The 15,706-nt window shown below is 52.7% G+C and overlaps 1 protein-coding gene across 7 annotated transcripts in view; it reads right to left on the reverse strand.

The window, feature by feature from the left end:
- Window positions 1-15,706, reverse strand: part of AFAP1 (actin filament associated protein 1) — a 157,606-nt gene that overhangs the window by 21,136 nt on the left and 120,764 nt on the right. For 3 of the 7 annotated variants that reach the window (XM_042936994.1, XM_042936999.1, XM_042936993.1), the window contains 4 exons: window positions 10,697-10,814; window positions 7,243-7,296; window positions 4,801-4,915; window positions 902-1,066 (listed from right to left, as the gene is read on the reverse strand). In XM_042936994.1, the coding sequence (XP_042792928.1) occupies window positions 902-1,066; window positions 4,801-4,915; window positions 7,243-7,296; window positions 10,697-10,814 (452 nt within the window). Of the gene's footprint in view, window positions 1-901; window positions 1,067-4,800; window positions 4,916-7,038; window positions 7,297-10,696; window positions 10,815-15,706 lie in introns of all 7 variants that reach the window. The other 4 variants (XM_042936998.1, XM_042937000.1, XM_042936996.1 and 1 more) reach the window with 2 other exon arrangements.

Below are 15,706 nucleotides of genomic sequence, written 5' to 3' on the forward strand. Positions count from 1 at the left end.
AGCATTCGGTTCCCCGCAGGCAGGCGGCCGGCTGCCACGTCCGGCCCCTCCTGCGGGTTAGCTCTCACTTGCTCAGCCTGTATCTAACCTCCCAGTCTTTGAACTCCAAAAGCGCTTCCTGTCCCAACACTCATTTAGGCCCCGAAGTCCGGAAAGGCTGGACTGAAAGGCTGGAAAGGCTGATGAACTGTTTCACGTGCAGGTACGCCAAGGCCTCCCTGCAGGTGAGCCGTGTGAAAGCAGGCGTCTCCCCTTCGGACCCCCGGGTCCTCTGCTCCACCCCGAGGCCAGCAAAACCGAAACCTAAAGCGTGAATCTTGCCCCAGGGTAAGAACCAGTCTTGAGCTGAGGCGACCTACACCGGTTCCATCCGCACAGCCACGGACCCCATATTCCTTGCCCCCGCCAGCAAGAACAAACCTGCCTGATCCAGAGACACCCCTCTCTCGGGTCCTGACTCGGTTCTCCAACAACGGCCATTGGGGCGTGTTTCCACTATCCTGGCCTGTTTCCCTGTTCCCTTCCAGGAGTTCAGATGCTGTCTCTTCTCGGGGCACCAAGGGTTCCTTCTACCTCTTGCTTGGGCTCCTGAATCGTACCTGTCCCCGTGGACTGTTCTCCTGCCAGCAGCCCCAACTGCTTCATCATACACATGACTTCAAACTGCTGAGCCCCGCCTGTCCCGTAGACAGCCTCTGCTGCCAGCACCTGAAGAGGGGACAGCTCCCGGCGGCCCCACCCACCGGCCCTGGAGAGCGGGCGAGCAGGCTGAGGGGCGGCCCTGGCCTCCTCTTGCCTGTTCTGCGGTGCCACCCTGGGCTTACCAGCACGGAGACGGGCGGTCTTACTGAGGGCAGGACAGGAAGTGCACACTCTAACCCAAGGAGATGCCCCCGCATACCAGCATTCACTTCGATGGCGGCCCTCAAGTCCTTCCTCTCCTTCCGGAGCTGGGCCAGCCTGTTCCGCAGGGTCTCCTTCCTCTTCAGCAGCTCCTCTTGCTTGCTCTGCAACAGCTTGGCGTCGGCTTCGACCCGGTTCTTGCCATATTTGTACTGGTCAGCATCTTAAAAAAAAAAAAAAAAAAAAAATGAAAGCCACAGAAGAAAATTAGGTTTAATTAAGCAGATAACAGGGTAATTCATAAAGTCTATTTAAAATCAGCCAACTCGAGGTGCGCCTGGGTGGCTCAGTCAGTTAAGCGTCCGACTTCAGCTTAGGTCGTGATCTGATGGTTCGTGGGTTCGAGCCCCGTGTTGGGCTCTGTGCTGACAGCTCAAAGACTGGAGCCTGCTTTGGATTCTGTGTCGCCCTCTCTCTCTGCCCCTGCCCTGCTCGCACTCTGTCTCTGTCACTCAAAAAGTGAATAAACGTTAAAAAATATATTTAATAAAAATTTTTTAAAAAAATCAGCCAACTTGGTAAAAGACACTCTAATCTAGCTATTTCGCTAGCTCAGTAAGACAAAGAATGGGAAGCTGGACTTGAGTAGAAAATGGAGAAATTCGAATAGTTTCGATAGCTTCCCAGGAGTCCCTGAGTTGAGTTAAGGGAACACAAACAGAACATCAGGACATTTTTTAACTCACTTTCCTTTGCAGCACGCAACAATCTTCAATAAGGCTGCGGCTCAGCATTCCCTAATCCACACCAAGAGTAATCTCCCGGATGTGGGCACTTCTCTGTATTTTTCAAAAGACTTCCGTGAACACCGGCACATCCGAGCCTCATGACTGAGCCGCCTGGCAGTGTGGCCGGCTGGACGCAGCTCTGTCCCCTGTGCTGCGGTGGGTGTCCGGCCTGGGCCGAGCACACAGGTGCTCCACTGAACGAGTGAAGGAATGAACAGGAATACGGGGAGTCTGTGTGCAGCGGGGTCTGGATCTGACTGGCTGGGCTGGAATCCCATCATGCCACATCAGCTGTGCGACCTGAAACAACGCGCCCCGCCTGTCTATGCCTCAGTTCCCGCAACTGTGACACAATGACCCCCAGGGCTGTTACCAGGGCTAACTTAAGATTTATGGAGCGCTCAGAACAAGCATGAAATGAGCACTTGCTAAATGCTCATTAAATAAGAGGAATGAATGAATGAACGAACGAATGAACGAACGAACGAACGAAGAGGAAACCAGTCTTAGGGAAACTAGTCGGAGATCTGGCCAACGCTACTGCGTTAAATCTTGTCCTCTGAGTATGTGGGCCTTATGAGGACAATAATTCAGAGAAACCCTCCCTGGAAAAACACCCTGAAGAGACAGAGATGCCACACATGTGATCAAGGGTCACTGACTTCGGAGCTCCCATTGCCTCCTGCACCTGACTGCGACTCAGGGGCCTCCTATGAGTCAGCCGCACCCCTGCGCCCCGCCGCCTCACACCCCACAGCACCGCCATCGTCGGCTTGTGTGTCTGCTGCCCCAGGGGACTGGCAGTGACTCCTGGGCAGGTGTGTGGTGTGATGCCAGAGAGGCCGCCAGGACTGGGCAACGAATCTCCCCGAGGCTCAGCTTCACCCCCCCCCCCCCCCCATGAAGCAGAAGCGAGAAGCCCACCTGGAGGTCCAACAAAATTTGAGATCTGTACCTAAAACCCATCCCAACAAAACCACAAGGTGCCCGGGACGGGGTGGACCCTCACTGGCAGCTCCAGTCACCGTCAGTGACAACGGAGTCCCCAGAGCCCCAGCCGGCCCCTGTCCTAGATGCCGAAGGCGCTGACTCCTGCAATGAAACCCTGCGTTTAGGAAGGCAGGTGCAAATCTTCAGTCCCCGGGCAACCTCCCCTCACTACAGACAGACAGACCGAAAGAAAAAGTACACACAGAGCATGACATTAAAAGGATCGCAGCCCGAGGGTAACGAAATCGGCCATTTGAAACAAAAGCACCGCAGGCACCGGCTAGAGTGCTCGCTGACTTCTAACCGGAGAGGCTTTCCCAACAGAGCTGCATGCACTAACCTATAAATGTCCACATCTCTGGGTCCCCGTGCAATAAACCCCGTCCAGCCTGTAACACAACTGGCTGAATTCAGCAAAAACACTGAATGCAATTTTTTTTTTCTTCTGTCACTGTTAGATGTCACCAAAGTTAATACAGGTTCCCTACAGAAGGTCTCATAACATAAAGGAATAAATCACCTAGGAAATGAAAGGAGCACGGGCCCTGGGAGAAATGCTGTCAAGACAGAGATCTCATAAGGGTCGGGTCCCGTGTAGCAAGGTTCTGGGGCACAAGCTATTTCCTTACCCACGTCCCTCCACGAATGAAGAGCGCTAACCTTTTAAGTGACTATGAATAGATCCAACTGCATTAGAGAAATAAGATTTGCCAGAAAGATGAGGTCAAAATTAACCAGCACAATAACATTGTGACGAGGGGGATTTGGTCCAACCGGCTCCTGACCTATCTGCTCGAAGCGCACATATGAGGAGAAGGAAGTAGAGACAAGCTGATGTACAGAAGAGAAGCCCCCTTGGGGCACAAGCGGCCAAGGATTGTTGGTCAAGTCCAAGGCTCGTCCTTGTATGTGGCCAAGGAAAGGGCCGCCCTCTCCATCCCCAGACACTCTCACACTCCGAACGTCCATCACAGTGCAAACAGGAGGTCACTAAGTCAGGTGCTGAGAACACCTGCGAGGGGTTACTAACGAGCCAGCTGGCCTCATCGTCGCCTCCACGGAGACCGTCTACCAGCCAGCGGCACCGGGCCAGATTCAGGAAGCACAGACACAACTCCCCACGCGATCTCCGGAGTCTGACTCCCATCCTCCTCCCCTAACACGTCCACACCTGCTCAGGAGCTCCCGGACCTCGTAACGGCCTGAGCTACAGCCCCTTTACCAGCAGGTCCGGCCGAGAGCTTCCCGGAGACCCGAGCAGCTGGGCGGCAAGCACCCTGCGCGTGCTGCCCGGGCAACAGGCCCAGCTGCCCCGCTGGCCGAACGAGTCGGGGCCCAGCGCCGCCGGGGCCGAAGCAAATCTGCACGGGTGTGGACGGCGCTGTCACCTGAGGTGAATCCACCGCAGGTGGGGAAGGGCACCGGGCGCTCGGGCGGGCTGGGTCCCCCCTCGTGTCCTGCTTCTGCTCTGCTCGGCCCCCTGCAGATGTGGAGTCTGACGGCAGTGCTCACTCTGGTTCCCTTACTGGCCAGCTGTGAGATGCTGCGGGAGCCCCTCGGTCTCTCGGAGAGGATTTCTGCGTCTGCACGGCGGGGCAGACGACACTACCTGCCCTGATAAAGAGGCCGGGCGAATCAACAGGGGACCGCGAACATCGGCTCGCAGACCGTAAGGCGGGGCACGAACACGCATCCCGTCAACCTTCCGCCGCTCTCGTGCCTGGAGACCCACGGGACACCTCAGAGACGTCACAGAGACCACAGCCACTTGTCTACGCCGCCAACACGGGGAGCCGAGCTCACAGAGCGTTCACGCGGCTTGACAGAAGTCACTAAGTCACCCGCAGACTGGGGACGCGAGCTGACGTCTGCTGACCCGAAGCCCAGGGCGCCTACAATCGTGTCCTAGGGAAACAGCGTCAGAGCGGTTGCACGCCGCCTGTACGCCCAACCGGTCAGCTTTGCTTCTCCTCTCATACAGCACTCAGAAGAGCGGAGTTAGAGACCGTCACCCGTCTTCAACCCGGCAAGGAGGCAGGGTGACGATGAACGCAGTCCCCGCTCTCCACCGGACCCCCACACCCGGCATCTCTACCCGAGCAGGTGAGAAGACGGCTCTTACGGCCCCAGCCCTGCGAACCGCACCTGAAACTAGGAAGGATCCGGACGGTGAACTTACTTGAAGGCGTGCGCTTCACGCTGGATGCCGAGTCGGCTTGTTTTTGCTGACTGCTTGGAGTCTTCCCCTTCCCTGGGACCCCACTGGAGGCTGCGGGGGGCTTTTTACCCTTCAGCTGTCAAAACAAGCAGAAGGAAATTAAAAACAGACAATAAAAAATACTTTTTGTTTTCAGTAAGTTGTCTCAGTCTCTGAATCCTTCCTATAACCTAGCACGGACGGAAAGCCAGCGTGCTTTCCAAACACTGAGCTGCTGTGGTTTTCCTGCTCTGGCTTACGTGGGTCTGGAGCGGAGGTCCGAGGCCAGTGAGGAACTTGGATGCCTCCAGTCGGGATGCAATGAAAGTTATATACGCTTCTATTGGGAGATCATAAACGCTAACCAAGAAGCTGGCACAGGCAGTAGAACGTCCGAGAGCATTTGGTGCAGATTCCTAAAAGTTTGCGTTTCTAAAAATGAACGGCTCGTCTTTCTGGGGGATTCTCTTCAGGGGAGCGGCATGGCCGAGCATCAGATTTCTGCTCAAAGGGCCCTGCCACTGCCTGACGTCCTCATGGGACAGGTAACTACCTTCTGATTCATGGGTGGGTCAGACGACAGAAGCAAGGAGAGCGACACAGGACCAGTATGAATGCAGTCGGTTCTTGGGAAAGATTCAACGGTACCTCTACTCCTTCACTGCAAGCCAACAGACGCTGGGTTTTGCTTACGTGACACACGTGGACCTGACTTATGTCATCAATCAACCCAGAGTGGCGGCAAACGTCGACTCCAGACCCACGTTTGCCCACGATGCTTCGTTTGCTGCTATTGTGGGCCCAGTGGTGGGGAGGTGGACAGACGGAGCTTCAGGCTCTGACTCTGTGACTTGGGACACGCTGAGCAAGTCGCTACAACTTTCGGAGCTTCCATTCGCTCATTAAAAAAAACCATAAATATACCGAGTCCTCCCCACAGGGTTCCTAAATAAGTCAGGCGACACGCCAGACACGTGCACAACATATGGCAAACTGTAGGTGCTCACTAACTGAAAGACCTCTGCATTAAACAACAGGTCCCTTGTTATTTGGTCAAAATGACCAAACTAGCACAGGAAACCTAAAGGTGCTACCATTCAACTTACAAAGTGTCTCCTACCTTAAAACAGAGTGAAAACGAATAAAAACAAGCACATCGAAATGACGTTATCGAGTCATTCCAGACTCATCTGGGGACAAAGCAAATGTGCCAGATGGCATACTTGTCCCACAATCTCCACCTAACAGAACTTTTATGCCAATAAAAGGAGAGAAGTCCGTAGACGCATTCGTGTTCACTGAGTGAATCTTCACAGATCTGAGCAGCGGTCGTTAAAAATCAGAGACAAACAAACCTTCCCTGGGATTTTGGTGAAATCGATGAGCTGGTTAGAGCTCTGCCAGCCTCCGCCGTGCGAAGCGCTAGGACCTTACCAGGCAGTCACTGCTTCCTACGGGTACCCCAAAAATGGAGCAAAAAGAATGTAATTTAAAGTGTACCCCTCTGCTTCATGTTTGCAGAGTATTCTCATATCGTGGTGCTTAGATCTGTATGCCGAGTACAGAAAGTCCTCGGGCGGAAAATGCATGAACACACCAGATTAGCACTGACACTGCAATGTTCTCGTCTGCCGTAACTAGGAGGTACAGAGCAGACAGCAGTGCAACACCCAGCTTATTTATTCAGTGATAATCCAAAATCCTCATTACTACTTGGTTTTAGGCAGTACGCTTTAGACTCGTTACAGAAAAACACTGTAGCATCTTGAAGATCCTGTTCTATGTTTAAAGACCAAAAGCAAGTCGTACCTGGAGTCCAGCGTTCCTCACGTACGTGCGATGGGAACATATTGTAAGGAGCTTGCAGTGCAAGAATGTTCTGGAAAGTTATACTGTCCCTGTCCTTTTTTGAAACCTTTGCCTTAAGGCAACGTAATGCACAATATCCACTGGGGAATTTTCCAAGAATAGAAAAAGAGCCAAATTTAGGCCAAGAAACACAGTGCTTAAGCCATGAACTAGATAGGAGTGTTTGATCAGTTCCTGGGCAGCAAAACATCGATTGCATTTGCAAATTCTGTTCTAGTTGAGGACAAAATCCCGCTTCACCCTTGATGGGTCTCAGCCACTGCGAGCTGGGGGCTACACTATCCTTGTAACGCCCTGCAGGAGGCCCGCGGTTCAGACAATTCTAGAACAGGATGGAAGGAGATGCTGTACCTGGGAGCTGAGCCCGACAGAAGACGCCCTCCCCAGAGAAGAGGTGTTAGTGGCAGACTGAGTGCAGGAGGGAGGGTATTTGTAATGGTTACAGGACAGTCTGTCGGCAGACGGCCTAGAAGCCTTTCTGTCAGCAGGCGGGTAGCGCGCAAAGATTTTCGGAGACGGCAAGTTATCGTACAGGACTGCGTTATCATAGAGCACCTCTTCTCCCAGGCCTCTGGCACGGGAAGCAGGAGGGCCATCTTCAGGGTCCCACTGCAACACACAGCTTCGTCGTTAGTGCCCTCGGCCACAGAAAGCATAGCAGAGACATAATTAGTACCCCCCAAAACGCATACGTGTACCCCACGCCGTTACCAAGAACGCACACGCGCATGCACACACACGTAAGCGGACAACTTTTCTACTTTGGGAGACTCAGGAGGGGTTGCTTTTTTCCTTAAGATCATTCCCAGGGTAGCTGGCTTATGAAGTTTTTGTTTCGTTCCTTTCTTTAAAAGTAGAGGGGAAAACAAAGAGGATTTGACATTTTTTCTTTAAAGTCCCCAATTTTGGAAGTCCTAATCCAGAGAGCGGAAGCCATGTGACAGCCTGGGGGCCCAGAAACCTCGAGCTCCGGCCCAGAAAGCGCTTTACTTTACAGTAACTACTACGGCCCAGACGTTGTTTTAAGTGCTTCGAAACTGTTGACCCCTCTATGTCGCCCGGGGAATCTCAAGATGCGGGAGGAGACCGCGGCACAGAGCCCGGCCCCAGCCGCGCACGGCGCTGCCCCAAGCTGCGGGTGCGCCAGGGTGAACACCACCTCCTGACTCCGCCTGTCTGTCACGCACGTGTCAGCGGCTCAGGTGTTACAGGTGACCGTCAGTGTGCACCCGGGTGCCACACTCTGTTCTACCTGAAGAAAGCACAGCGACCCAAACACAGTCTGTTGAAAGAAAGAAATCAAATCATCACAGAAAAGAGGACGTTTCAGAATATAGCGGATATAATGGTGTTGTTTCAGCAGGAAAGGTTTTTACAAAGGACTAAAATAACTAGGGGCCACTTTAGAACAAGGACATTCAAGTGTAAACTAAACCCAGACTCAGAACCACAGCCAGAGACCTAAAGGTCTTCACAAACTGCTTTGTACTTTCCAAAAGAGAGAAATATTAATTCCTAGGTTGTGCTCATTTTACCCTATTTTTACATCCTTCTGGCAGCACACTGTAATTACAGCCTTTTGTCACAAAAATAGAAGCAGTCTGAGTCTCACGGGAGGGACGTTCCGTCTCTTGCAGCCACTTGACGTGTCTATTTCTGTGATGCGGGGACCCGCCCGCCATCTACATGCCGCGGCCCCTGCGCACAAGCCTGGGCTGACGGCCCCGCTGGGGCAGCCCGGCACACAGCTGTCCAGGGTTATCTGAACGCTCTAGACTGGACCATCACCTCCCCAAATGCCAAAGGATCGAGTCGCATGGAACACTTAGAAACTGATACTCCACGGACGTTTCTAGATTAAAAGTACCTCAGAAGGTCCCTTTTGAGACCCGCTTTTATCTTGCGCTGGCGTCAGGGGGGCACCGAGGGTCAAGGATCACGGAAGTCGAGACCCTGACAAAATGCCAGGTTTGGGGTCAGAAAGCACGAGCTTCGTAAAACCGAGGAAGGAAGCCTCCCGAACAAGGGACGGCCTGGTGCTGGAGCCCGGAAAACAGAAGCAGTTTAAAGAGGGGCCTTGGCTTCCAGGAAGCCCTCAGCAAGCGAGAGAGCCACAGATACTGCGCCTGGGACCTCAAGTTGTCACAGCGCCACACACACGTGCAGAAACAATTCCTAAATGCAGAGTCCTTCCAGAATGGTGGGTTTTTATGTCTGAATCGGACGACGCTGCGGGTGCTCCAAGGAAAGCTCATTCCTGGGGACGGGCTGAACCCCCGTGACACAAACCTAAAGGGATGGAGGGGTGGATGGGGCGTGCTCGTGCCAGCCCACCCAGCTCTCCCTGAGCCCTCCGTGCGGAAGGTAAGGAAGAAGGCAGAAAACCCTTGGAGGAAGAGGGACGCAGAAGGGCCTTTGGGTGGGAAGGCCCAGAGACAGTTTTGTGTGTTGTCCTTCCAACACGGGGGGGGGGGGGGGGGGGGAGGGGGGCGCCTGGGACCAAGGGCTCAGAGAAGCTCACGACTACGTGGGAGCGAGTGGGTGGCTGGGCCTACGCCAGAGGTAAGGCCACTCTGTCAACAGGAGCTGGTGGCTGCACGGAGCAAACGGAGGCCAGCACAGCCAGGGGCCGGCCCTAGCCAGTGCCTAGGAAGGCAGAGAGACTGCCCGAGAACCTGCTCTCACAGGGGCCACCATGCAGCCCTCCCTGAGTCGGAAGGCCACTGGGGGACGGAGGCTACAACTCCTGCGTTGTGTCTTCAATCCCTAGTGCAGACCCTGGGCGCTAGGGGCCATGCGGCAAATCAGGAAGGAGGGAGAGAGGATGGGCAGGCAGGGAGGAGGGACTGCGCGATAAGGAATCCAGTAAAGAGCCTGCGGACGGGGCCCTAAGGGGAACCCCAGGGCAGGCCCGAGGGGGTAGAGGGAGGAACGCCCAGGGCAAGCTATCCAAGACCCTGGGGACAGACATGACTTCACTGCATTTGATAGCCAGCTGGTCACCTCCGACCCAGACCACGTAACCTTCTTTTCAGTTTGCTTCTACTTCTGAGCTCCAGGAGTCCTTGCCTGACCCCCGCACTTCCCTCGAGAAGGCCGTGATCTCCCGGTGCCTGCCTTGGGCAGGTGTGGATTTGATGACCACACAAAAGAGGGGGCTGATTGGGGACGTCCATCCAAGTACCGAGAAAAGAACAGGTGAGCAAAACAGCAGGAAAAAAGTCCAAAATACCTTCCAAGATTTGAAACACAACAATAAACACATTCTATGCCAAACTTTGAAACGTATCCTGACACGATGCCAACTTTAAGCCCACCCAATACCGGGGGACCAACGGTAAGATGGTTTCTCGAGGGCCTCTCCCCTGGTGGCCCGGAGGACAGCACGGGGCCTGGCCCAGGGAGTGTGCTCAGTGACGGCTGTTCTGTTCGGCAAAGAATGTGGAGACGTGGTAAGAGTTTACTGATGAGGTCCGCTCGTTGCGTACAGGACGCAAAGTACCGAGAACCGAGCCGGCCAGCCTGAGGCCACGCAGAGCTGTCACTGAGCACCTGCACTGCATTCCTACGGGCAGATAAGCCGCTCTGGACCAGGGGCCGGGCGTCCCGGGTGCTCCAAGGCCACCAAGGGGGAAGACGCCTTGAGTCTGAGGTGCGGCCACTACGCCGAGGCAACGTGTCCCTTCTGCTCCCTGAGAACCGAGCCTGGGCCCTATTTTGACATATCTGAGGTGCCGTCCTACGTCCCACATTTTAGGACGTGTTGAGACACAATGACGTGGACGCTGAAGGGCAGCCTACTGGTGTCCAGGTACCCACTTGCTCAGATGCACACTAAGGTCACAAACAAGCCCGGGAGAGAGGGACACGGGTTCCATCCCGCCTCAGAGCACGGCCAAAAGCCCTCTGGCGCCTGGCCGGAAATCGGGGCCCCGGATTACAGGAACCCTCGCGCTGCCCCGCCTCTGACACAGCCGAGCCCGGACCCCCGTACGAGTGGCGCACTCACCGAGCCGTTAATGCAGGGGACGTCGTCGTAATGCAGCGCCGTGCCGCTGGGGTGGGCGTAGCCGTTGGAGGTGCTCCCCAGGTACGGGTTAGTGGAGACGCCACGCCTGTTCATGAAGCTGCAAGAAAGGAGGTGAGTTAGGCCCCTCCAAGCCACCCAGAGTCTCACCCGAGATGGGCTGGACGCTCAGGCCAGACCGGAGGTGACGGGGGACAGAAAGAAGCGCGAGCCGGCACGCCGGCAGAAGTGGGGTGCTGGGTTACGGCAAGGACAGGCTGCTCTCCTGTAAGACTAGGGAACGCCGCCTGCAGGGCTGCGGCCAGGACCGGAGATCACGCATGCCGGGACATGACGCGGTGCCGGCACGTGACCCAGCTGTTCAACACAAGCGACGGGTTTCCTCTCTGCAGTGCGCGGCAGGGGCGCCCGGCCGGCTGCCCGCTGGCTGGGGCTCGGCCTTGACCCTCCGCTGGGCGCGCCCCGTCTGTGGCTGCTTTGCAGAGCTTCCGTGCTTCTTCCAGGAGCCTGCTAACATGAACGCCCTGAGGCAGAGACTCCCAGCTGGCAAAGCTGAGGTATTTACTATGCGGCCTTTCTGGGGACTGTTCGTGGAGCCCAAGCTCCTTAGGGCACTGTCAGCACGCGCTTCTCCAGTTCCCAGTGTTCATGCAGCATCGCTACCTCAAGCCACTCGCCTCCCGCGGGCGCCTCCTTCCCTGACAGCGGCCAACACGTCTCCAGGGGGAAAGCCGGGTGGGGCCGCCCCCTGCTCTGCCCTGGCGGCCGTGACGCTCCCACGGCAGTCAGAGTGCCGCGTGGCCTGCGGGGCTCCACCGCCAGCCCGCTACCTCCCTGCGTCTCCCTCTCACCAACCACCTTGCAGGCCCCCCTGCGCGGCAGCTTTGCGCCCGAGGTCCCTCTGGTCTTTCAGCCCCGGTGGGAATTTACCCTGGCACACGAGAGCCCCTCCCCGAAACCCCACAGTAAGGGCTTCAGTGCCGCTACCCTTCTGCTTGTGCGTACTGCTAATCGCCACCTGATGTGTCTTTATGCTCGTCCCCCACGACGTCAGCCTCGGGAGAACATGGCCGTGGTCACTCTTGCCCATTCCTGGACCTCAGGAATCTGGCCACAAGGCGCTCGGCCGATACGTGCTGGATGTGTGCACGTGTGAACGGTTTACTCGTGAAGTTTATGTTTGTGAGAAGTGAAAGATGTAAATACCCAGGGAGGAGATAACCCAGACAGCACCCTCTCCAAACTAAAATAAATAAGTAAATAGCTAAACTAAAGTAGCCTCCGGACTTCAAGATATATTACAAAGCTGTAACCATCAAGACAGTATGGCACTGGCACAAAAACAGACACGCAGATCAGTGGAACAGAATAGAGAACCCAGAAATGGACCCACAAACGTATGGCCAACTAATCTTTGACGAAGCAGGAAAGAATACCCAATGGAATAAAGACAGTCTCTTCAGCAAATAGTGCTGGGAAAACAGGACAGCGACAGGCAGAAAAATGAACCTGGACCACTTTCTTACACCAGACACAAAAATAAACTCAACATGGATGAAAGACCTCGATGTAAGACGGGAAACCATCAAAATCCTCGAGGAGAAAGCAGACAAAAACCTCTTTGATCTTGGCCGCAGCAACTTCTTACTCAACACGTCTCTGGAGGCAAGGGAAACAAAAGCAAAAATGAACTATTGGGACCTCATCCAAATAAAAAGCTTCTGCACCGCGAAGGAAACAATCAGCAAAACTAAAAGGCAACCGACAGAATGGGAGAAGATATCTGCAAATGACATATCAGATAAAGGGTTAGTATCCAAAATCTACAAAGAACTTATCAAACTCAACACCCAAAAAACAAATAATCCAGTCAAGAAATGGGCGAAAGACATGAATAGACACTTCTCCAAGGAAGACATCCAGATGGCCAACTGACACATGAACATCATCAGGGAAATACAAATCAAAACCACAATGAGATACCACCTGACACCTGTCAGAATGGCTAACATGAACAACTCAGGCAACAACAGATGTTGGCAAGGATGCGGAGAGAGAGGATCTCTTGCACTGCTGGTGGGAATGCAAGCTGGTGCAGCCACTCTGGAAAACAGTATGGAGGTTCCTCAAAAAAAACTAAAAATAGAACTACCCTACGACCCAGCAATTGCACTACTAGGCATTTATCCACGGGATACAGGTGTGCTGTTTCAAAGGGACACATGCACCCCAATGTTTATAGCAACACTATCGACAGTAGCCTAACTACGGAAAGAGCCCAAATGTCCGTCAATGGATGAATGGATAAACAAGATGTGGTATATATAATGGAATATTACTTGGCAGTCAAAAAGAATGAAATCTTGCCATTTGCAACTATGTGGATGGAACGGGAGGGTATTATGCTAAGTAAAATTAGTCAGAGAAAAACAAAAATCATATGACTTCACTCACATGAGGACTTTAAGAGACAAAACAGATGAACATAAGGGAAGGGAAGCAAAAATAATATAAAAACAGGGAGGGGCAAAACAGAAGAGACTCATAAATATGGAGAACAAACTGAGGGTTACTGGAGGGGTTGGGGGAGGGAGGAGAGGCACTAAGGAATCTACTCCTGAAATCATTGTTGCACTATATGCTAACTAATTTGGATGAAAATTTAAAAAAATTAAATTAAATTAAATTAAAAATAAATAAAAGGGAGGAAATCCTACCATATGTGACAACGTGGATTAATCTGGAAGACACCGCACCAAGTGAATTAAGCAAGTCACAGGACAAATACTATATGCTGTACCTTTATTATCATTGAGGTGAGAAAATAGTTTTTAGTCTCTATCATCCGCCCGGTTTTGTTTATATAATTGGCTTTCCAAATACAAAACTAATGTGATATTACAAAAAGGAAAAGTTCTTAATGAAAACTAATAAAATGTGAAATAATCATGTTATGAAGAGTTACGGAAAAAAAATAGTCTGGAATAAAAATACATGTATTTTGAAAAAATTGTGTTTCTTCACGGGATCTTAGATTTCTATGGTAGCTAGGTGCATAAAAATGGGAGAAAATGAGACTGGTGAGGGCAGGCCTGGGAAAGAGGTCTTACAGCGAGGCCAGCCTGTGGTTCTGTGAGGAGAGGAGGAGCCCGTGGTCCGAGGGGGCCCCTTCCCATCTGTCTGTCCCATCCGTCTAAGCACAGGCACCGCCTCTGCTGGGCCAAGGCCACGTGGTCCCGCCCCACACGTGCACTCTTCAACGTGAAGAGAACGGACACAAACGTGTAGGATGATTCTATGAAATTACATATAGGAACAGGAAATGTGTAGGAAAGAAAAAGACAAGAAGAGAAAAAACTTAAACAAAAAATTTAAGAACTCTGCCATGACAGAAGGTTTTTTGTGCAAAGATATGTATTGAAGGTTTTCTAATTTAAATGTCCCATTTGAAGGCATCATGGGCTGAGTCACCGTGTGCACGTGTGGTCGGCGAGCACTGTGACACACAGCCGCCGTGGTGGTCACGGACCGCGTGTCGGGAACACGCACGGCGGGGACCGTCGAGTGCTTGACGTGTGGCGGTGGGCACGCTGGGGCACAGTCGCCAGGAAGGAGTGGGCTCCAGCAGGGGCGGGACAGAAGCTGGGAACAGACCCCAGAGAGGTCGCGGACACGCGGGACGGCCCCGCTGGAAGAGGCCTGGGCCTTACGGCGGGGGACCCGCACCCCCCACAGGTCTCCGGGCCCTAAGCTGCAAGGCGAGCCCCGTCTGCGTGCTAGGCCCCTGTCTTCTGCCTGCTGCTCTTTCCACAATAGGGGTTTTAACCAAACATAAAAGTGGACATGAGACAACAGAGCACACGCTACCTGCTAAATCAAAACCGTAAGACGCTCACAGAAGTACACGTACCGTGGTAAGATACGGACTGCCAAGGCCACGGATCTGGCATCTCACTTAAAGCTAGGCTAGGCCGTGGGAAAACAGGTTCCAACTGTTTACCATTATTAATATTCTGAAATACGCTACTTTTCCCGGGAGAGTTTAAGTTACCATTTTTTTTTTTTTACTGCCCTCTTCTCAAAACACATCACTGTCCTTTCCCCTCACACATACCCGATGCACAGACACACATCCCCCCACCACCAAGACCTTGGAAACATTCATTAACCAGCTGCCATTTGCGTCAAAGCAAAAATTAATTTACTCCCAGGACATTTATTGTACTGGCGAGCTGCCATAATTTATATTCTGAACATTATTTACTTGTTAAACGTCTTCTCTCAAGTTTTGTAAGAATTTTTAGCTTGCAAACTGACAAACGAAAATACACTGTATCGCTAACATCTATAAAGATTTTAACGAGGTACCAAAGAGTCTTGCAGCCATAAACTCCTGGCATGCATCTTTTTAATAAATGATTTCTCACTATTGCAATCTACGTTCCTTTCTCAAAAATGTGGCCTTCCCACATTTGGTTTAGATTAATATTCCACTCATTTGGAAAGCCAAGTTTTGTTCTGGGGGAAACGCGGCCACTCGGGGCCTGTCAGACACGCGATGAGTACTTTGGTGATTACAGCTGAGGTCACGGGTGCACTCGGAGAGGCTCCAGAATCTAGTAAATCTCGAAGAAGCAGCTAAAAACCATAACCTCCTTTCTTTCATGTCACTCTAGACACGGAGATTTTGCAAAACCCAGTGTGATAGTACATTTCTTAAAAAGCCGCTTGATTAAACGTTCTTCGATCACTGCATGTGTCGAATGACGGGGGGGGTTCACTGCGATTCACCTGCATTTTGTTGCCTAGACAGGGTGTTATCACAGAGAAACGACGAATATGAACAGAAGAGTCAGTTGACTCAGTGACTTGACTGAGTCACTCTGATTCTGACACTAAGAACAGGAAGTCCGCCCTTGAGAAAAACCGCTAAGCGTTACTGGAGATCCGCTGGAAAAGCTGTACCCAAACTAACTCATGTTGTCAAGGCTA

Source organism: Panthera leo, chromosome B1 (assembly GCF_018350215.1).
Source record: "Panthera leo isolate Ple1 chromosome B1, P.leo_Ple1_pat1.1, whole genome shotgun sequence".
Taxonomy (NCBI): domain Eukaryota; kingdom Metazoa; phylum Chordata; class Mammalia; order Carnivora; family Felidae; genus Panthera; species Panthera leo.